At 44.0% G+C, this 21,818-nt stretch overlaps 1 protein-coding gene across 6 annotated transcripts in view; it reads right to left on the bottom strand.

Annotated features, from left to right (window-relative positions):
- Ryr (Ryanodine receptor) overlaps positions 1-21,818 on the bottom strand; it is a 405,814-nt gene that overhangs the window by 206,822 nt on the left and 177,174 nt on the right. For 3 of the 6 annotated variants that reach the window (XM_077672818.1, XM_077672816.1, XM_077672815.1), the window contains exons 25-36: positions 20,288-20,365; positions 18,066-18,228; positions 17,150-17,223; positions 15,870-15,949; positions 14,282-14,366; positions 13,107-13,230; positions 12,057-12,156; positions 10,627-10,707; positions 8,228-8,354; positions 5,232-5,339; positions 3,842-3,958; positions 539-624 (exon numbers count right to left, since the gene is read on the bottom strand). In XM_077672818.1, coding sequence (XP_077528944.1) covers positions 539-624; positions 3,842-3,958; positions 5,232-5,339; positions 8,228-8,354; positions 10,627-10,707; positions 12,057-12,156; positions 13,107-13,230; positions 14,282-14,366; positions 15,870-15,949; positions 17,150-17,223; positions 18,066-18,228; positions 20,288-20,365 — 1,223 coding nt within the window. Of the gene's footprint in view, positions 1-526; positions 625-3,841; positions 3,959-5,231; positions 5,340-8,227; positions 8,355-10,626; positions 10,708-12,056; positions 12,157-13,106; positions 13,231-14,281; positions 14,367-15,869; positions 15,950-17,149; positions 17,224-18,065; positions 18,229-20,287; positions 20,366-21,818 lie in introns of all 6 variants that reach the window. The other 3 variants (XM_077672817.1, XM_077672813.1, XM_077672814.1) reach the window with 1 other exon arrangement.

The raw sequence follows: 21,818 nt of genomic DNA on the forward strand, positions 1-21,818 counted from the left end.
GCAAATTCTCAAAACAAGTTCTATTATAGTTTGTGGGTTTTAGAAGAGCTAACTGAAAAATTGTCTTGTTTCAAAGAAGATTCAAAGCTATCATGAACGGTTTATAGCCGCGCGAAGAAGAAAAGCTGAAAAATAAAATTCTACAGCATGTATTCCTTTACTTCTATATAAATTGCATTGCATTGTTCTGAATATTGTAACACTGCTTCCTGAATAAAAACATTTAGAAATTCTTACGGGTTTTCTTTCCATCGTAACCCTAAGAAGACAAACAAGCAAATCAATTTCACTCAAGCAGAGAATAGCGTTCGATTACGGCAGGTATATCCGCAGGCTATAGGCAGGTACAAAAGGGGTAGCCTTCTTCGCCATTTCTTGGCGGTTGGAGCAAAATGTTCAAATGGTTGCTTCAAACGACTATTGCGCATGCTCGGCTGCTTTGCAAAAAAAAGAGAGCGAAGCAGTGCGCACAAAAGAGTGGAAAAAGAGTCGAGCACGTGGCCCTAGGCAGGAAACGATCTCATACATTGCGGGTTACCTGGATGCCGGACACTCTGCTTCTCAGCCTGCGCCCTCCGCTGACGTCGACGGACCTCCTCCCAGCGGTGCTCCTTGTCTTGCTCCCTGCAATGCCGAGAGAGAGAGAAAAGTATTATATATATATATATATATATATATATATATATATATATATATATATATATATATATATATATATATATATTGTGAGCATCCTTGGGCAATGTATCGGCACCGGTTGGCACAGTCGGTCTTGGTGGGGAATCATCTGACTGCCATCAGTGCTTCCTCTTCATCTGTACATTATCATCATCATTAGCGAACGTGCTCTAGCACTTCGTCCTCATCTCTGTGAATACTCATCATCATGGTGTGTGTACTCGCGCGTTCCCTGCTCGAGCCTCCGAATAAACGGTCGCCCCGAACAACGGCCTCTCCAGTGAACCTTGTCCTCTCAATATATATATCTATATATATATATATATATATATATATATATATATATATATATATATATATATATATATATATATATATATATATATAGTGCTGACGAGTCCAAGTAACAACTGGCCAATGGGGCGCGTTGCAGTGGAGGGCTCCGGATTGATTCGGACCAGATGGAGATCTTTAACGTGCGAAATACAGACACACCGGCGTTTTAAATCGAAACCTTTTTTAGTGGGACCTATGGCGTTCTCTCGAAAAAGTAATGCATTTCTCAATAGACCAACTGGTGAACCTAAAAGCGCTGATAAGAAACCTGGACACACGGCGCGTGTGGGAAAGCGGGCTTCCCTTGTGTCATAAAGGTTGCTTGAAAATCGGGGAAAGGGAACGGTTCTAGATAAGACAGCACACGCATCGATTACGAAGGATTACTACAACAGTATGCCTTTATCTCATAAACCCCGTATCGTTGTACATTGAGATCGTTCGTAGATGCGTTTGCTCAGTGCGCGAAAAATCGTCGCAAGGGTTCGGTCTTCGTTAGCGATTTTGGTCTTGGAAGATTTGACGATTGATTGGGCGCGCTTTCAGCGAAACGTGAACGCACTTTCAACTTTCACCGTACTATCAAACTTTTTTAAGGGAGGGATGGTAAGTTTTTGGTTTTCGCCGCCATCGGAAAAGCAGCCACCAGAGCCGGGATCGAATCCACGCCCTTAAAGGCCTACTGCACTCAAATTTCACCTCGGCCAAATTTGTTTTTAATGCGTAGTAAGTACCCCCAAATAAGCTGAGACACAAGTGGTAGCCCCGTGAAACGCCTCGTTAATCAGTCAGAAGCGTTTAAAAAGGCTCCGCCGCAGACCACTCTGCACCTGCCGGCGGATCGCGTAAACAGCCATGACGCGCCTGTGACGTTCCAGCGGACGGTGGCTTTTTCCTCTGGCCAGCCACGCAGCGGGAGAGCCGGTCGAGCTCTGCTGCCCCGTGCGCGCGTAGAGCTTGCGCGCAGACATTCTCCCGAACTGGTGACCGCCCGGCCGCTCGCTGGACGGCTGCAACGTCACTGCAATGGCCGCGCTCTCCTCGGTTTCGGTTTCAAAATCGCCGATTTTTGCTGGCCGCTTGCGGCGTCCACGTGCGTATTTCAGCTGTTGTATTTTGCATGTTGCTTTCTTTTGAAGCAGACTATACGGAAATAGGGTTTTCAAGAAGTCGAAATTTTGAGTGCAGTTGGCCTTTAAGCTGAGCAGCAAAACGTCTTAGCCACTGAACCACCCCGGCGGGTTATTCAGCTAAACGAGAAATGCTTTATAAAAACGTTATCTCCAGTAATACGCGAGTCAACGTTTTGAAATCTGCACCTTCCGCATTATGCTGAACTGCGCCTACCCTCTGATGAACCTGGTTGGTAGTGTTTGGTATAATGTAAATTCTACAAGTTTTTTTTTTTTCAATACTCCCAAAGAGAGTATGCGAATGGGCATTTTTACATATCGTCTTTTTGGAACGTATCTTGCAGCGATCACGTGGGAATTCAGAAGACTGCATTGTACGAACTGCAATATTGCAATATCGGACTACAATATTGGACGGTGACGCAGCCCTTTGTCAGGCACATGCGCGAATGCATACATATAACTGGAAACAACTCATTACACAACATGTAAATAATTTTGCTTCGCGTAGTTTCAAACGAAGAAGAGACACAAGCGATCACAGTGTGCACCGAACACAAACGAAGGGCAATGCGAGCAAATTGTATTTGAACCAAAGGCATTCCAATGATAAAGATGATAATCAAGGAAAAGCTTCTGCTCCTTATTCAGCAGTCTAGTGAACCTTAAAAGGTTGAGTTTACTGTTTATTCAATCCGCTTATTCCAAACGTAAATATGGTGAGGGAGTAAAGAAGAAATTCTGAACATGATTGGGCTGATTGATTGCCTAATGGTTTACTGCGACGTGTTCCCGATAATTGTTCCGGAAGTCAATATCCCCGCGAGAGTGAATTGCGAAGCAGAGTTTTTAAGACGGCACCCCAGAGATTCAGGGGCACCTGTCAAGTGACACTGCGTTCACCAAAACCGTTGCCAAGCCCAATTACGAAACAGGGAAGTGAGGGATAAGTTAAAAAACAGTTTTGTTCTATTTGTTCGTGTGTATTTTGTCGGCCTTGGATCACAACGATGAACATTGGGCAAATTTATGTGATGCGCGGCTGGAGTGCCGATAACCGCGTGTTAACGCCTTAGAATGGTTTTAGTAGTGAAGCACTGTATGGATTCTGGCTGTCGGCGAATCCTGTCGTCATGGTAAATCAAGTTGTCAAACGAAGGTAAAAAAAACAAGTGTATAATACATAAAACCGATTCAAAACCTACTAACATGATTTAACCTAATTTGAAATACAGGAATAATCAGGATTTAGGTGCTTTATTACCGGAAGTTTGTTAAATTCCGTCCCGAAATTGGTTGCAGGCGCCAGGTTTTCTCCTTTAAAGCATACTTCTTAGCATGATCCGGCGTGTGACACGAAGACAACTTAGACCTGTCTGCCTCTCATTCAATTGCGCAAAACCGGTTCAACGCAAGCGAGGGCGCCACCACCTCAGGGCGCTCGTTGTTGCTACTCCCACCGGCGCTTCTCCGGCGGTCAATCAGCTCGCACCGCGCACCAAGAGAGAGGCAACGGCGCGCGTTGGCTCCAGAAACGCTCTTTTCTGCGATGGACGCTCCCCACTAGCCGAGATTTTGCTGTGGGAAACACCGGCGCACACTGCATGCTTCTCCCCTCCCCAGGTTTCACGTTACTGGACATGGCCCGGAATTTTTTGCAGTCTGAGAAAGGGGCGATAATGCAAGGTACTCACTCAACGAGGTGGTCGCGGCAGCACACCGGTAAGCTTAACCTCAGGAATTCGTAGTTGACCTTTTCCACGGATTCGAACAGCTTGTGCGTGATCTTGAGCGCTGGAGGGCATTCGCCGCTGCGTTGCAGGAAACCAGTGTTTATGACAGAAAGCATGCGTTACTTATAATGTCTTACCCCTCAGCTTCAAAGACGTTCACGAGTATAGGAAAAACATTAGGCACATATTATTCATAAATTCTAACAAGTGTCACTTCTGAAGTTTCGGATTGGTAAAAAAGTCATCAATGTTTTGGAAACACTTTCGCTTGAAGGTCAGTTTTTTATTGATAAAATTCAGCTTCCTGGTGATGCGAGAACGAAAGATATGTTTATTTTGGGGCATACGCCCCAGAATGTTTAAGCAATAAAACACACGACTAAAAGATTCCTTGTACAATTTCTTATCCGACACAAACTCAACAAAGGTGCCCCCAATCAAATAAAACATTTTAAATGTCCCGGAGCCAGCACTCCCTAAAATGCGCATGCTTTGCCAGCCGCAAGACTTATCTGGCCTGAAGTAGCCAAAATTTTCCATCAATATGAATTATAAACATACTCAAAGGTCGAGCATCCAAACCGAACTGCCTCAACCCTACTACGAAGGTCAGGCCAATTCTATGAAAACAACGCTACTTTTCTGGGGAAATGCGCAGGGCAAGATTGTTGCCTCTTTTTGAATTTTGTAATATTTACTATTCGTCAGGAAACTGGATAACAACAATTGCGAAGCCTGAGATGGCATGGAAATCATTGAAAACGAATATTATTTCTTTGCTGTAGCTCGCATGGTGACCACGAAGGGACTGTGGTGTTCTATTTTTCTCCTTTTTCTTTTCTACAAATAAACTGAGGCTACATAAATAAGGAACGAACTACAAACAACAATACAAAAAGGAGATAAGAAATAAATCGATCTTTGGCAGTACGCCCCGATTAAAGGAATCATAAAGCCCCTAAAATGCCCCTTTTGATTACTTATCTCTCGCCTGGCAAGCACAATACCCCTTTAGAAAAACAAACGAGTGTAGGTTTCTGCAGCTAAAAAATAGTCCGAGTATGAAAAAAAAAAACGAAATGCTCGTCAAGAGCTATCAAAATATTTGAAAAACTGCCCCTGGCATACAAGATGACCACAGCGATTAGGAACTTTGTTTTTTTTATATGGCTACAATCTCAAAACATGAGCCTGAGAATCCACTAATATGCCTGGCCGAGGAACCGGTGTTACTTTCCCGCAACGTGGACCAGTTTTAACAGCTGTTGACATTACATTTGATAAGTATTGCAACGTTTACTCCATCAGCCCCACCGATCGGTAGTTAAACAATCAAAGAAGGAATGCTTACCCCGCAGGGATCCTGTTGACCTCTACGTTGGGCGAAAAAGCGTCGTCCACGTTCACGAACATAGGCTCATCTTTGTTGTACCAAAAAGTCATGTTCCGATTCATGTTCCTAGAAAGAATAAAGGACACTAAAGCATCCGCTCTTCTTGGTAAGTAGTGCTCAAGCAGTTTCAAATGTAGCTGCAGTCAAAAAATACGGGTGACATTCCACTGATATTGTCTTGTAACAAAATTTACAAATAACTGAACGATCATGCGCACATGCCAACTCTTGAGCATATTGAATACATAGTCATGTCGATACCGATCAAACGGAGGAGTAACAGTTTGCAGGTCAGAATGCCGTTATATATGCGGTACCCTTTGTAGTAAAAGTCTCATGGGCAGCTTTGTAGCGGCTCACAAAAAGTTCTTCAGCAACAGGTGTGGGCACCCACAAGGCGTCTATCGCGACATGGCGTGCTTCATAGCACTAGGGTTGGTGAATATATACACGCTAAGCGTAAACGAGCCGACATGTGTCACACAGTAAATGCCTATACTCGGTGACAACTTAAGAACGGCACCGATGATGATGATGATTCCTATTGGTTTCCCCTTTGAAGCGGGGTGATGACATGTCATCTTACCAAAAAGAACTAATATAACCATGTTTTACACTCTTGGTTTAATACTAGCGCTGCTTATGGCAGGCCCTAAGGCTTATTAGGCCCGAAATACTTTCTTTTCCCTGTTACAGGTGGTAACTGTTCTAGGCAAAATTCCCCTCTCTGCTTTTCATCCACCAGCATTATAATCTTCTTTTCGTCCCCTCGACAGCCTTGAAGTTAACTTCCTCACTGATACCCTTAAATCCTAGGGCTTCTGAAAGCCCAATATTCTCATGTAGATTTGGATGGATACCCTCACATTCTAACACTATGTGCCGCATAGTTTCTGTTTCTTTTCCGCAGACCACACATACCCCATCATTTTGTGAATACTTCCCCACAAAACTCTTAGTTCGCAGGCACCCTGCTCTAGCCTCAAAAAGCAAAGCACTGCCCTGGGAATTATCGTAGAAATTTTCCTTTCTGATGTTCGTCTTCTCAGCACTGTACATCTGTAACGACGTTTTAGCTTCCATTTTTTCCCTCCATCTATTCGTTTCAATCTGCCTTGCCTCTTTTTTGGTTACCTTGTCTGTTTTGGATTCCCCACTGTTCTTTCCGTATTTCATCGTTAGCCGTCTAGTCTTCCTTAACCACGGCGTGTCCACGCTTTTCAAGTATAGGTACCTAAAAACCTTAGCTGCCCACCTTCGTTGATCCATTGCCCTCAACCTCATCTCAAAGCATATTTTACTTTGAGCTTCTCTAACTTCAAACGACGCCCAGCCCATATCTCCCTGAACTGCTTCGTTAGTTGTTTTTCCATGCGCGCCTAAGGCCAAACGTCCTACCGTTCTCTGGTTTACTTCAAGGCCTGATAGAACGTCTGATTTTAAGCAGAGCACAGCATTCGCAAACGTGAGGCCTGGAACCATTACTCCTTTCCACATTCCTCTTACTACTTCATATTTGTTATACCCCCACAGAGCTCTATGCTTCATTATAGCTGCGTTTCGCTTTCCCTTAACCTTAAGTTGCTCCTCGTGAGTACTTAAGTAGTTATCCCCTTCGTTTATCCACACTCCCAAATATTTATATTCCTTCACTCTAGGTACTTCGCCTTGCTGGATAGACACTACGTCGGTGGTAGCGTCATTGAAAACCATTATTCCTGATTTTTCTGCACTGAAATTTAAACCGAGGTCAGTGGCTTCCTGGCCGCAAATATTTATTAGCCGCTGCATATCGGTTTGGTTATCAGCTAAAAGAACAATGTCGTCTGCGTATAACATTCCCGGAATATGCTGTTGTACCACTTCGCCTTGCAGCATATGGGTTAGGCTAAACCCTACTTGACTTTTTTCCAGTTTCTTCCGGAAGTTGCCGCTGTGCCTTATCACCGTAGCCGGATGTTTCTCCGCGCGGCGCAAGTAGGGCGTTACTGGGAATATTTTTAACAACGCGTGAGCCATTCCCGTGATTTTTTTGCACTTAATATGCTTATAAACGACTCCAGTGACGACAAACAAACTGCGTGAGACAAGGCAGGCGATATCACGCATTCATAGCAAACCCCCTTTCAGAACGCGCGCGCACTGACGTCACGGGTCCGGCGCTTTGGCGGAGTGATACACTACATGAGGTGGTGCCGTTCTTGAGTTGTAACCGAGTATAGTCGTGGCTACTTAGGTATTTTTTTTAATTTTTGCTTGGAACATACCATCTATTTCTTTGTATTTACTGCTTTCTGCCCACATTTATTTCGGAGTTTTAAACTGTGCGCTTATCTCTCGTAGATAAGGCGCTAGATTTGAGTTTGGCGCTAGATTTGGCGTAGTTTGGCGCTAGATTTGAATCTTCAACAAACGGTTTGTCTTGGCTCAGGAAGTTCCTGAAAGCCAGGCACAGAACGGAATGTGCCTAAAATAGGCGAATTTCGCTTAGGAATCTCAAGGAATAAACTTTAGCATAGTAGGCCACGCAAAACAGTGAGCTAGTGGTGGGCGACGTTTTACGTGATAGAGGTGGTCACGTTTTCAAAACCACATTTCACCCAACCCTCCAAAACAACTGCTAACTTATAGTCGCCTCCCCATTCGTTAGTACGCGTTTTGAGCTCCGCAGAGACCTTACCTATGCTTTTGGAGATGATATATTAAGCTTAGGTGTTGCTCTATTCTTCCAGTTACGTTCTCGCCAGTGCAGTTCAGGGTTTCACATTGACGAGTTTAAATGAAACTTTTTTCATCCTGCATGCGAACTCTGGTTACTATTTCCGTCTCCAATGGTGTAATAAGCGCACACGCAAGATTTCAAGAGACGGGATAATGTTTTCGAGCAAAATACACCACCTGTGATGTCGATATGGCAATCGTGAGTGCGATAGCAAAGGGGCGGTAGTACTTACACGCAGAATGGCTGGTATCCTTCTTGAAGGCCGCAGGTGGTGAAGAAACGCAGGAGGTTGACGTCGTGTCCGAATACCAACTTGGCCTTCTGACCGATCCCGAAAGTGCACGCAGGCACATAGGACGCTGAAAACAGGAAAGCTTTGTTAAACAAGGATAGGCAAGACTGGTAATAATCTTGAATTTTACGAGAAGAAAATTCGCGTTCTCAATCAATAGTTAGGAATAGAAATCGTGGCCACACCAACAATATTGTCACGGGAGAAGAAACGGACTTGGACGTAAACGTGCGCACATGGACAGCGCAGCGAAAAAAAACTGGCCGCGTATGTGCTCCTTTCGTTGCAAATGTCGATAAAAGACGATAGTCGACTGCGCCAACCTCCCCCCCCCCGCCCCCCAGCAAGTGAATTCCTTTTTTCGCTTTCCCACTCACCTCTCATGCTGTTCCTCACCCGTCTCGAACCTCCCAAGATAACACGCTAGACGTTCGCTCAAGTAAATTTAAATTTACCGCGTTCCACTGCTCCAAGTCGGGTGCCCCTATGCCAGCGCCGCCGAACAGCGGAGACGCGCGTGAATGGAGGCCCTACTACAACATTTATAGAACCTGGTTGCCCTACTCCGCGAGCATTCCAAGCAGAGCGTAGATCTCATCTAGTGAAACCTTTCGTTGCTGCTTCCGCTCGATGTTTTTAATGGCGCCAGGTAGCGCAGGCAACAGCGGGCGACGGTTTTCTGCAGTTGAGGTAGTATTTTATTCGCTATCGCAAAAAACAAGCATTCGTGAATCTTGAGGTAAAAGAACACCGCAAATATCACTCTTGTATTGATTTTCTGCCTTATATTTGGGTAATGTCTTGTTCTTCTTCATGTTGACAACTATGAACATTAAAATCTGACTTAGACGTTTAGTTTTGGCTGTGGATATATAAGACTATTGCGCAGTCTCTGTTTCACTTTGGTCGGCTGGCTGGATCAAGTCATACATAGACAGACAGACCAAAATTTCCGCGATTTAGTAGCCCAAGAAAGAGTATCGTGTTTAAAAAAGAGACCGGGCGAGCAAGTCTGCGCCCGTCCTGCTTTCCCTTTGTCGCTCTCCCGTCCGTGTCCGAACTTTTACGTGTACGTATAGAGAGCGACCTAGGCCAACAACATGCCTTACGGAATTAAAGGACTATTGCACGTGCCACCGCACTCACCCATCTACGAAGGAGGTGACGCAGATATAATGTGGCACAGCCGTGCTCGCGCCAAGGCACGATATATTCAAATACTTCAGAAACAAAATATTACCCATTACAGAGAAGGCATAACACGATGGGGCGTGATAACAGTGATAATGGTCATTGTGCCCTGTGCACAGCACTAGGTATAAATGATAGCTCGTCTTGGTTTTGGCCGCCATACTTGGAAGGCATTTTTTCCCGATTTGAGTCCCACATAGCCCGTACGAATCCCCCACGATATGTAGCATGGGATTCATCTATCACACGTGCCAACGGTCGGTTCCGTCGTACGTTTTCAGGATCGCTCCATTTTGTGCGGAAGCAGCCCCATATTTCTAGGCAGCACGAATACAATCACTATGAAAGTCATGTTTTTTTCTTTTTTCACTTGTATTGAAACAGAATAATATTTTATGCTTTCAAATAACATCACGGGGGTCATTTTTTGAGTCGGTACGAACGCGCTCAGCCCACATAACCGCCTTTCATCAACAATCAGTAACAAAGCCTTTGCGAACGGGAAGAATGGGATAAGGGCGAGTTATGCATAAATTACGAAACGATTACTCCAAATTCAAACATTGCTAATTTTTTTTCTTGCTAACAGCTGGGTGCCGACGCTGAAATGAGGCTACATAGTTAATTAAAGGACTGACGCTTCTCAGTGAGCTAAATATACGAACGCTGCCCAGACATAACTCCTCTTCCTCTATTGAAGCGACCGGAGAACGCTACATTCCTCGCATATCCTACCTCCTAGAAAGACAACGGCAAATATAACTAAATATCTAGCTGGGTGGCCAAGAAGTAAAAACGTAACAATGCGTCTGTAATTTGTGCCACGGCACAACATTTAAACCAATGATTTGCTACACATAGTGAGAAGACAACCTTGTGTGATACATTGTAAAGACTTGTCGGCTGTTTTATCCAAATAGGCCCGGAGCTATCCCTTTCAACGAAAGTGTTCCACCGCATCCTTTTATAAAGCTGCGCAATTTTGTTTTCGTTATCTGGTAACACCAAACAACTTTTAAACTTTATTTCATTAAGCGCAGGGTAATTATAAAAAGTTACGTCAACGAAACTCTAACGATAAATGCTCGCCTGTGTTCTGTCAGTTGAGATACAAAGGAACACGTAGTCCGGCATCATGCAATACGTACCTCCTTCCCCGCACGGAATTTCCGAAAAGGCAGCTTCACCGCCGAGGTTATCCAACAGAAGTTCACCGTTCAAAGAAAAGCCTGTGAGCACAAGTTCAATACGATGAAGTTCCCTTTCAGGACTGAATATGGTTACATAAGCTATCAACGCTTAGTCTACAGTGCAACTTAGTTATAACAAGGACCATTGGCTCCGATATTCGTTGTACCATTACAGGTAAAAATATACTCTAACAAGTGGTAAACCTGGCTCCCGTAAGCATACTTGTTACAAAAATGTATTTTTTCAGGCCTCGAATCCACTATAAACAAGGTACCCCTACTTTTCTACAGGATGCATTTCAACCTCAAGGACCGGCAACATGAGTACAGTCGTCAAAACTGTTAACAATAACAAAACACGAGGTGCCTGAATACGCACAGAGTGGCAGCTCACGATAGCTACAGCCGCATCTTTGGCGCTGGTTATCTGCACTCACGATGCTGCCCTACTGCACTCGGGTGCTTCAACGCATGCGCAACACCCGGCTTAACAGCCCGATTGCTATCGTACGCTCCCGCTCTGTGTATACGCTGGCACCTCGTTCTTTGTAGGTGTTAACAGTTTTGACGACTGTACGTGAAATTACAACAGAATAAAGTTCACTTGACCAAATAGGCCTGCGTCCTTATTTATTTGGTGAAAGGTGTCATCTTCGCCAGGTGGCTATTCACAGCATTGAGCAGGATGAAATATTCCGCAGTGCCTACGAACGAAGGACCTTTACACTTCTGCATTATCGAACGAGGGTTTTTTTTTTTTTCAAGTAGCTTCTCAGACTCCTGGTCAACTATTTCTCCGTTATATCCGATATCGCGCGCGGCTCTCACGGCTCCCGTTTCGTTATAAAAGAATAAGTGTCATTGAAATAAAGCGTGACCAATTCGCTATAGCCGATAATTAGCAATATCAGTGTTCGGTATAACGAGGTTCACCTGTACCGCCTTATTTATGGGCAGGCTATTTGGTTCATTGGCTTGGATAAAATGTGCAAAGTAATAAAATAAACCATAACAGAATTGTCAGTTAAATATACAACTTTATTGCATACTGTAAAGCTAAGAAACGCATAAACAATCCAAAAATGCTTGCTTGAAACTCTAATGCTCTGATCGATGAATTACACAAAATTCAGAAGTCTTCAGGGCAACCAGAATAATGAATGAGTTTTGGAGTACGTTTGTTTAGATTCATAAAATATATTATGGTGAAGTTTCCTCTGCACTCTAAACCACACGAGTAGAGGAAAGCACACGAGACATATCGAGATATTACGGTACCTATAGCTCCTGTAACCTGGCACACTTACTAGCAACTAAATAAATATGCGCCTCTGTAAAATTTAGTGACGAGTTTTTCCACTGAACAAAAAAAAATTAGAACTACTCACTTATTGTGCGGTCGTGTAGGTCCAACATGCAGCCGATGACATCACCGATAGTCCACTGCTTGCCGTACGACTCTGCTCCGCCGGCGTGGTTTTTCACGGCCTGCAAAAACAGGAAAGCGTTAAGAAATTCCCGCGTATGCATTTCAGATTTTGGGGACTTAACGAGACGAAGGTACACACGGCTTATTTGAGGTGGGAGTAGGGGAGGGCTACAGGGACATTTTTGTCAACTTGGGATCTTGAACACGTGTGATATGTCCATACAGAGGCGTTTTCGTTTTTCACCTCGAACAGAAAAACCGCCGGTCGGGACTGAACTCGCCTTCTGGGGCTTAGCAGCCCAACGCCTTTGCCAGTGACTCACTGTAGCAGGTAAACGATCGAACGAACATATGAATTGTGATGCGACCATGGCCAACACCTTTTAGTAGCAAGCATTTGTTTGATGGTAAGTATTTTACTTTAGCCCTCTCCCGGAGGTTTCCAGCCGCTGCTATCGCTTGTTCGCCGAGTTCTGTATACTCATGGATTTTTTTAGTCGATCCCCCTATCGTATCCTTGGTCTTCAGTGTAACGACTGTAATTACGTCAGTCATTGTTTTCATTATACAAATAAATTCTCCCCGGGAAACATCGAAAACACTCATTGTATAATTTACAGAACTCACGTTGATTATACCGATCAATCCGGTGATTTCAGACCTGCGTTCAGCCTTTCTAACACATTACCTTTTCCTCAGAAGCCCCACAAATCTATTGTCTTCATATAGATTTTGCGTCCACTTTTGAACTTTTCATATTGAACTTTAATTTTGCAGCCCTGTCGGAAGATAATGTTTTGGAGTATAAATGTTTCTGCCCTGCCGAAAAATTTAATGTTGAATTTAGTGTTCAGCACCGTTATCGGGTGTAAACGCACAGCACGGCGCCCTGTTTTTTCGTTTTCTCTTCTTTAGGAGTTTTTATTACACTTTGAGGACCGCACTGCATGGCACACAAACCACAGTTAATGAACACATATCTTTCCAAACATCAAGAGGGCCAACTTACCAGGAAACCGTCGTACGCCCACGAGTTGGCGTCCCCGCCAAGTTCGCAAGAGGGCAGGAAACTTGAGGCGGACGCCCATCCCACTTTCATGGGTCCCAGGGTTAAAACCTCGAACTCGAAGTACCTGTCAGCAGAGGACTTAAAAGTTAATTTTCAAGCAAAACTTTAAACCTCGTCTCAAAAACATTTTAAACTTAATTTCTGCCACACTGGGAGTTTCTTGGGCCCTTCGAGTAAAGTTTCTATTAGTTAAGTTCCCCGACAAGTTTAGGGGGAAATCGTCAGAGTTGAGGAAGCTACTGGGAGGGGAAATTAGAGGTGCGCTTATAACAAAGCTATCCGGCTACCAAAGAAAGAAGAGAGCTAGCTATACGGCTTGCTCTTGTAGCCGCAAGGGTGCGTTTAAAGTGGATGTCCAATTTCCGCATGCAATTTTTTGTTCAGTTTTCAGTCGTTTCTGATATCTAACCAACGGTCGACTGCTTTTGTTATGTTATTGTAATTTTTCAAATACACAGCGCCAATTACAAGTGTTACTGCATGACCACAGTAAATGCACAGGCGAGGGACAAACTTGAACGCATACTCGCGTTTTAATTTTTGCTGGTATGTGGCACTTTAGGTGTGAGATAAGTTGTTTTATTATGCAACTTGAAGTGCAGAACTCAAGAAGACTTGTATTTTTTTCTTATAACGGCGTCGCTGCCCGGTACGAAATAGGCTAAAGTACCTTCGCCGGTTAGTCAACTAACCAGAGTAGAAATACACCCTTTTCCAAAATTCGTTTTATTCTAATGTCAGTCTCAGCTTCGTCCCTCTGGGTTTTGCCTGTATTTATTTTTTTCGGGGTATTGTTATAATAATGCTACAATAGACGCACGATAGATAAAACACTCGCAGTGAAGCTGACGAACGGAACAGCATACAGGCGTGTTCTTGCTACACATGTAGCAACGAAATAAACTGGTATCTATGCCTGTGAATATATGACTATGTAACGTAGCAGAAATAATAGAAATAAAAATTACCCGCGACAGCTTCAGCATCAGTGATATAAAAGCGCGGTCTACAAGAAGTTACCTTCCTAAAAATAAACGTTTCCGTTTACTGCCTACTTCTAGCAAAAACCATAAAACTTGTGACAGGGCTTAATTCATGAATAGGTGAGCACTTACCACTTTCCCCCCGTGACGGCATAAGTAGTTTCGGCACGGTACGTCCGTTGGTCGTACTTCACAGAAGAGACCTTACTTTGCATTCCTGTAGGGCAAAAGTGAAAAAAGCGAAGGCAAAAGTGGCTAGAATAAAACTTTTTGGGCCAATTTTATCAAATCTGTTTCTTGTTCACTTCATTCCAAAATACCCCTTCACCGTAAACGAGCATATCTATTTCCTTTCTTGATAAAACAGCTAAAGTTTTCGTGGCTGTATTTGGTTTCACGATTTCGTTAGAATTTTATTTTTCTGGTCTAGTAGCCGTAACACGCTATAGACATTTATATCCTAGGCGCGTATCATAATTTTTTTCCTGAGCACATAATAAAACTCTTCTAAGGTGTAAAAAGCAACAAAGGCTGATAGATTCTAGACAAATGAGTCAACGCAATTTCTTTCAAAGCATAGGCTTTACGATTTTGGCTTTTATGTACGGAAGCCACAGCTGCGTCCAGAGGATTTGGGTCGTGCGATAAGCTGCGTGCGATCGGGAAATCGCTACATGCCGAAAACAAATTTTCAGATCCTCAACGTATTCACACAGGAGTAACAATCACGAAGCTGTGATTTGAATGTTCGCCTCTTGTTGCACGAGCCATCTTCATGCATGTAACTAACGTTGAAGGTGTCGGAAGCACTCATGTTTCTACGCTTCATGTTTCAGTGGCGATGGACTTTCTTAATTTTATCTGACTAAATTTGTCTTCCAGGCTTTATATTCCCTTCATGTCAATTTTTTCGGGTACATAAGTTGAATGCTAGAAAATTGTCCGCCTGTCTGCTCACTCCGCTTCAAATGTCGCCGCAAATGCGGAAATGCCACGTAAATGCCTCTCTTCTTTTTCTCGCCAACCTCTCTACCTATCCCGTCTTATTCCTCCCACCATAAACACGGTGGAGGCATGTTCCAGTCAATTCAATTATAGCGCCTTCCACTGCTCGCGCGCCATCTGGAAGAATCTATCATTAGGCCTACTCTCGGACCTTGGAATGCCGCCTCAAGGTTTAGGCGTCGGTGCGAGCGCTTTTCGTATTTTCGAGTCAAAACAATGTTTTTAACGCCTGTTTTTTTTATTTTCCAGAATTCATGAGTTTTGAAATTGAAGAACGATGCTAATGCCACTTACGTGTTCATAATGCTCCTAAGATATGCCTAATCTTTTGCCTTTCCAGAACACTGGTGGTGGTGGTGGTGATGTTTATTGACGGGTGGACCTAGCCTTGCGTGGTATGCCTGCAGGTGCTCACCCGATCACCACCTTTTTACCGCTATGCGCGGGAATTCACACTGTTGACGATTATGAAGTGTATTTCCAAGTCTAGGGGTTTGGAAACGTTTTGCCTATTATAACCCTTTTGTTCAAGCATTCCTTAACTGTGACGAAATGCTGAATCGAGGTACTGACAGACAGACATATTCACCGACAGCCAAACTTTACTGATTTATGTAGCCTAAGAATGACTACCGTCTATAAAAACGAAAAGAAAGTGCGATATGCGACCGGTAAAAGACGTTTAAACATATCGCAAAATATAAATTCTGATTACCTTCGAGGCTCTCAGCCGTGGGAGGTTCGAGAACATAACCGTAGGCCAGGAGCGTCCGGACCAGTTCTCCAGCTGTGTCCCTGTGAAAGCGCAGTAGAAACAAAGCAAGAGTTCTGACCTGGCTGTACAACATCGTTTATTTTTGTATACACGCTTCAGTAAAGACTCATTACAAAATATGAAATCATATTAAAATCACCAAGGCAATACCCGAATTGATGGAAGGTTTTGCTAATTATTTGTTTGCTTAGATAAGATATATTTTTTACCTACCTGCTATCTGAACAAGAGACACTGAAAAGCGAATTTCGCAACGCAAAAGAAAGGCCACGGGCAACTTATATTCACTCCCAGCTCCCCGCTTATGGTTATAAGGTTTTCATAATTTCGTATACTTTTCCCCTGCCATTTATGTAGGTGCGAAGTCCTGTGGATAAACATGGGTTTATTGCTGCCACTCCGAGCGGCTTACAGCGACTGGTCCTTGGGAGCTCCGCAAGGCCCGCTTGTGCCACTCAAAGTTCGCCTTCACTCTCGCCGCCGCTGCCGCCGCGGCGCGTCTTCGGTTTCTTCAGCCGGCGGTATCGCGTTGTTTTCGCTGGGGCTGGCATGCGAACGCCACAGTTCCTCTGTTTCCCTCCCGCCAAAACGTTCTAAAATAAGCATTCGCTGGTTTTCTTCGGTGGAACGGGCGTTACCTCACTTCCGAGTAATCGGCTGCAATTGTCTTGTTCGAAGCACTGTAGAATCACATCACTTGCTACGGAATCGGCAGAACCGGCGGAGGCGTCGTGAGCACTTGTGCGCTCATTGCTAATATCCAACCACTGTTTTAAGATGATGCATTTCAAGGAATCACACAATGCGGCTGTGGAAAATCTTTAGTATAAAAGGTCGCTTTATCTAATCCTGCCAGCACAAAGCCATGGGAAATCGGAAAACAAGCAGATAAAAGTAGAAGCATGGCACATTTTGGCAGGCCTTTGCTACCTATTAACAAGTGCACCATAAACTCACGAATTAGCAGACTTATCTTGAAAATACTCTATTGTACTTTGTGAAACGTAGGGTCAAATTTTAATTTGTTTTTCGCAATTATATTATTTTAACGTCACTGATTCTAACAAGAAAGCAGCATCACTGCGTGGGAAAGTTATTAGCGTTGCTACGTCGGGATGTTCTCGAGCACATCGACAAGATTTTGCAATGTATATTTTGTTTAGCAAAACACCCTTTTCCATCCAATACAGCAAAAGCTTTAACGCCAATTCGCAGGTTACCTGTTCGCTTTCTTGATGATATCGTCGACAGTCTTGTAAGGCACTAGATGTGGACTTCTCCTGGTAGGCTGGTTCTGAATATAGAAAAAAAACTCAGAAATCAAATGCGTGATTTAACGAGTATCCTTCAGCCGTATAGGAAGAAAGTAATAATTAGAGCATGCTATTTGCTGTAGAAACTAAGCAAAGTACCATATGAATGCTTCCAGCTGGCCTGGGCCAGTTGGATTTCAACTTAAGGACTACGTTGTGGGTACCCTAACGCTGTTAACTGCTTCATCGCATCCAAACTGATCTTGGGAGCTAATTTTCTAAGCGTTTTTATATCCCTACAATCAGCGTTGCCAACTTGAATGCTTGTTTTTGGTTTTTGGTTTTTGTTGGGTTCAAAACAAAAACTAGAAAAAGAGAATTTCAGCGTACAGTTTACCGCATATGACTTACTTCGAATATTCAGTACATTTTATAATTAATTTCCAACTTGAAATTGGACTCGGCTCCAAATCACCAATCAGACAACACGCCAATTTCTTCGCCTTTAGAGGGAGTCAACGACCGGCCTAGTCCACCAGATATCCTAACGCATGAGAGCATTGCGCATAGCTTTTCTATGTGCTATTTTGCCCTTATAAAAAAAAGTCCCCAGAACACAGCCGGAAACAAATAGTAGCGCTTCGCTCTGTTTTATAGCGTATACCCGTGTTTACTTCTTATGATTTTAATGGTGAGTGCGAACTGATCCGCATTCATACTTTTATGCGGCTGATTGCTCCCACGATGTGTTTTGGGGAGCGCTAAATTTGCATGAGGGCAACTATGTTGCGGTTACGCTCTTTTCTACTAAAACTAGGGATAGGTATATGCGAGTAACGTAGCAAATTGTGTAGTAGGTATTAAAACAGCAGTACAAACGCACTTCGACAAGGCCGTAGGTCCAACCCTGCTGTATGCGCTCCTGAGCCCAGACATTGTGCGTGTTCTCGGACAAGAGGTCCACTAGCTCTTCCATCTTGGCCGTCAGAGAGATCGCTCCTAGGTCCAGGGGCGCGGGCTTGTAGCCGTTTGACTGAAGGTACGGGCTGCGACAAAAGAGGGCGGGAACAATGGCTGATCATTTAACTCGTTACTGAGAACGCTTTTAATCCTTATTGCAGGATAAAACAACCATTCCTCAGGTATTATATAATCGGCACGTTGTGTTTCCACCCGCAAGTGCGTGCTACTATTAAGAGCGCGTTAAGCAAAACAACGTTTGAAAAGATGAAATTCCAATGGTAAATACAGCGACAGAATTGACTACAACCAGACGTTATGATACGGCCGCGTTGGAGCACTAGTTGGGAACGTTAGCGTTCCCGGTTAGGGCAGCCTTTATCTGATTAACACATGAGTGGCCTCTCGCAGGAGGCTATACCGTCGATCCCGTATAGCTTGTGTAGAGGAGAGTGGCAACACCTTTTACGCAACCTTTTTGCACTGATCTTGACCCATTAGTTGAACCTGAATAAAAAGAACTATACAAATGAAGCACTTTCTAACTATATCATGCGCTATTATGCCTTAATTAAAAACATTCTTCAAAGTATGCTGATTCGATATTTTACGATAAACGTAATTATTTTATCACGCTATTTAGCGCTCTGGTGGTTTTGCCTGCTACATGATACTTTCAGTGAAGTCGTCAAGTGTGAGCCAGTTATCAAAAATTTGTGTAAATTTTCCAAGCGTTTATGAAAGCCCCTAAAATGTCTACATGTTCATTTCAATCCTCAAACAAATTTGTTCATATTCAGAGAAGAGTTTAATGATGGCCGTAGCAGGAGGGGCGACTAACGTACCGTGTAAAGTATGCATATATTCCAGGTACAAGAACGTAAGACCATTCACAATACACGCACGCACTCACGCAAGCACTAACACACACTTGCACACACAAACCCGAGCTTCTGGCACACGGACTACGGGTTGATTGTAGGTTTTAACGCGCGGAAGCAAGGCAGGCGATGAGGCGCGCCGGAGTGGAGGGCTCCGTATTAATTTTGACCACCTGGGGATCTTTAATGTGCACAGAAATCTCGTACACACGGGCGTTTTTGCTTTTTGCCTATCAGAAAAGCGGCCGCCGCGGCCGGGAATCGAGCGCGCGATCTCGTGCTCAGCAGCGCAACGCCTTAGCCACTAGGCCACCGCGGCGGCTCTCGGCCTACGGGTAAGGCACTATTTAAACAACATACAACAACATCCAATTGTTTTCAAGTTGATAATTCTTGCCATGAAAGACTGGTTTGTTTTAGATTGGGTATTCAAGCCAATTTTTTGAGGAGGCACTTAAAACATTTTTTAAGTAACGTAGCAAAATTGTGAAGGGATTCTATCCCTACATTTCTTCCAGTACAGGTACTCAGTTGCTACAGTTGCTATGATCTCTGCTCGTATTTCTATAACGGAATTGCCTCCGTATACGGCAATTTATAGACGGCAAACTGGAATTCTGTGACGTTTCCAACTTGACTGTGAATGAATTAAACGAAACTCGGCGTAATAATGCAGTCGTATTAGCTGCCAATTTAAGTACCAATTTTGAAGATACCTGGGTGAGATTCAGAGGTAGAGAGCATTTACACTAGCTCAAGTGCTAGCGCGTGGCTCAGAACCCTCCCGTGCCATCCATTGTCGACGCCACTTGATACATGAACGCTATATGGAGATACCCAGACATATACAACTTCGCCGAAAAAGAAATAGAGCAACACATTTCGCGGCACATACCCAGCTTTCTCACTCAAAACTCCGTCCTCTCAGGAACCTAGCAAACCACTTCGGGAAAGTAATATTTGGCATAAAGCAAGAAGTCAAGGCTAAGATGAAAACACTAAAAGAAATCTCTAGGATTCTGAATATTTTTTTGTGTAATTGGCTGTCAAATCTTACTCCCCATGCATTTCTATGGGATAGCTTCCATGGCTCTGGAAATTAGTCGCGTAACGTGCGAGACTGCAAACTGTGCACAAAGTAAGTTTTAACCCCAATTTCAGCTGCGCAAAAAGCTTTACATTTAGCTAAATAACCACAGAGTAATTACTGTTGAAAGGACTTCCATGAGCGGGAAAGCGGCACATGAGTATTTAGGAGGCTTACTCGTTAGGGAGCTTGACGGTCTTGATGCGCGCGGGTGGCTTGTCGACTGTGATGTGGTAACCCAAGGCCAATATGGTCCTGCAAGAGAATCCCACATTACGATAAGATCGCGGTAAAAGATGCGAGTGAAGAAGGGGGCAGTTGGATCTGTTACGAATCAGTTGGGATTTGCGGCATCTATGGGCCGCCAATACAGCGCGATTTACCGTTAATCAAGCTACATAGTCGAAGACGGGCCAGGCTCGCCCAGGCTTGTGGCATTGCATAGGGGAGGACTGAACCGGACGTGAATCAAGAAGGTATTGAGTACATCCAGGCTGTCGCCCGGATGCGGAGCTGACGCCAAGAGACTTTTCGAGCACGGGCGCCCGCGCCATGTTTTCGCTCCGCTAGCTCTCTTTCTCACTCCGGAGTCCGAATATATATACGTAACGTATATACATACACCACACACGTACATATAAAGAAACAGTGCCAATCTCACCCCAGGAAATATATATATATATATATATATATATATATATATATATATCAAAGTTGCAGTCCTTATTGCCCGTGCTGTTTGGCGGTTTAACAGTGTTTTATAGTGCCGAATGAGGTATGATTGCATTTTTTTTGCAGGAAAAAACGCTTCCGGAAAAAACGGCGCATTTTTTCTAGACTTCAATTTTCAATTATTTATTCCTGCAAAAAAATGCAATCATACCTCATTCGGCACTGTAAAACACTGTTAAACCGCCAAACAGCACTGGCAATAAGGACTGCAACTTTGATATGTGTCCTTACGGAATCCCTCGTCCCGTACGTGTCTGTTCTACAATATATATATATATATATATATATATATATATATATATATATATATATATATATATATTGCCGCGAACCATACATTGGGTTTATTTATTTGTGTTTTGCTTTTACCGCCCGGCTGCGCCGGTCTGCGTTATCTCTGCGCCAAGAGAAGCGCGTGTTCCATTCTTTCTTTCTGTGCCGCATGTGTTATCTGTTGTGATAGGGAGAGCATTCCGATCTAACGTGAACAGCCCCGAATAATCTTCTTGGATCTACTATGTTCTCGATGCGAATCGACGTTTCGAGAACCACACGCGCCGAAAGATAAAAAGCCTGCAGTGCGGACGCCGGGGCATTCGATTCGACGACACTCGCCGACGCAAGTCACTTTGTTGACCGCTGCTTCGCCGCCTCTGTATTCTTTTGAGTTGTTAGGGGAGCACAAGTTCGCTCCAATAAACGTGTTTCTCATTCAAGACAACTGCATCGTCCTTGTCTTCGCGACATCTGGTGGAGGTGCGGGGTACTAAGCCTTTATGCCCTCTACGACATCTCAAAGCCGCCAAGCCAGTCCAACCAGAGAAAGCCCCCGACTGCAAGGATTGCTACCCGAGTTCGGTCTTCTGCCAGAAGGGCCCAAGAGAAGGAACGCGGCAACCAACACGCCGCAACCGAGGACCAGCCCGCTTCAACCGTTCACTGTCGCCCTACCCGTATCAGTCACCGAACCGCCGCA

The sequence above is a fragment of the Haemaphysalis longicornis genome, unplaced genomic scaffold, assembly GCF_048455015.1.
Source record: "Haemaphysalis longicornis isolate Haplotype H1 unplaced genomic scaffold, Haemaphysalis longicornis Haplotype H1 scaffold_6, whole genome shotgun sequence".
NCBI lineage: Eukaryota > Metazoa > Arthropoda > Arachnida > Ixodida > Ixodidae > Haemaphysalis > Haemaphysalis longicornis.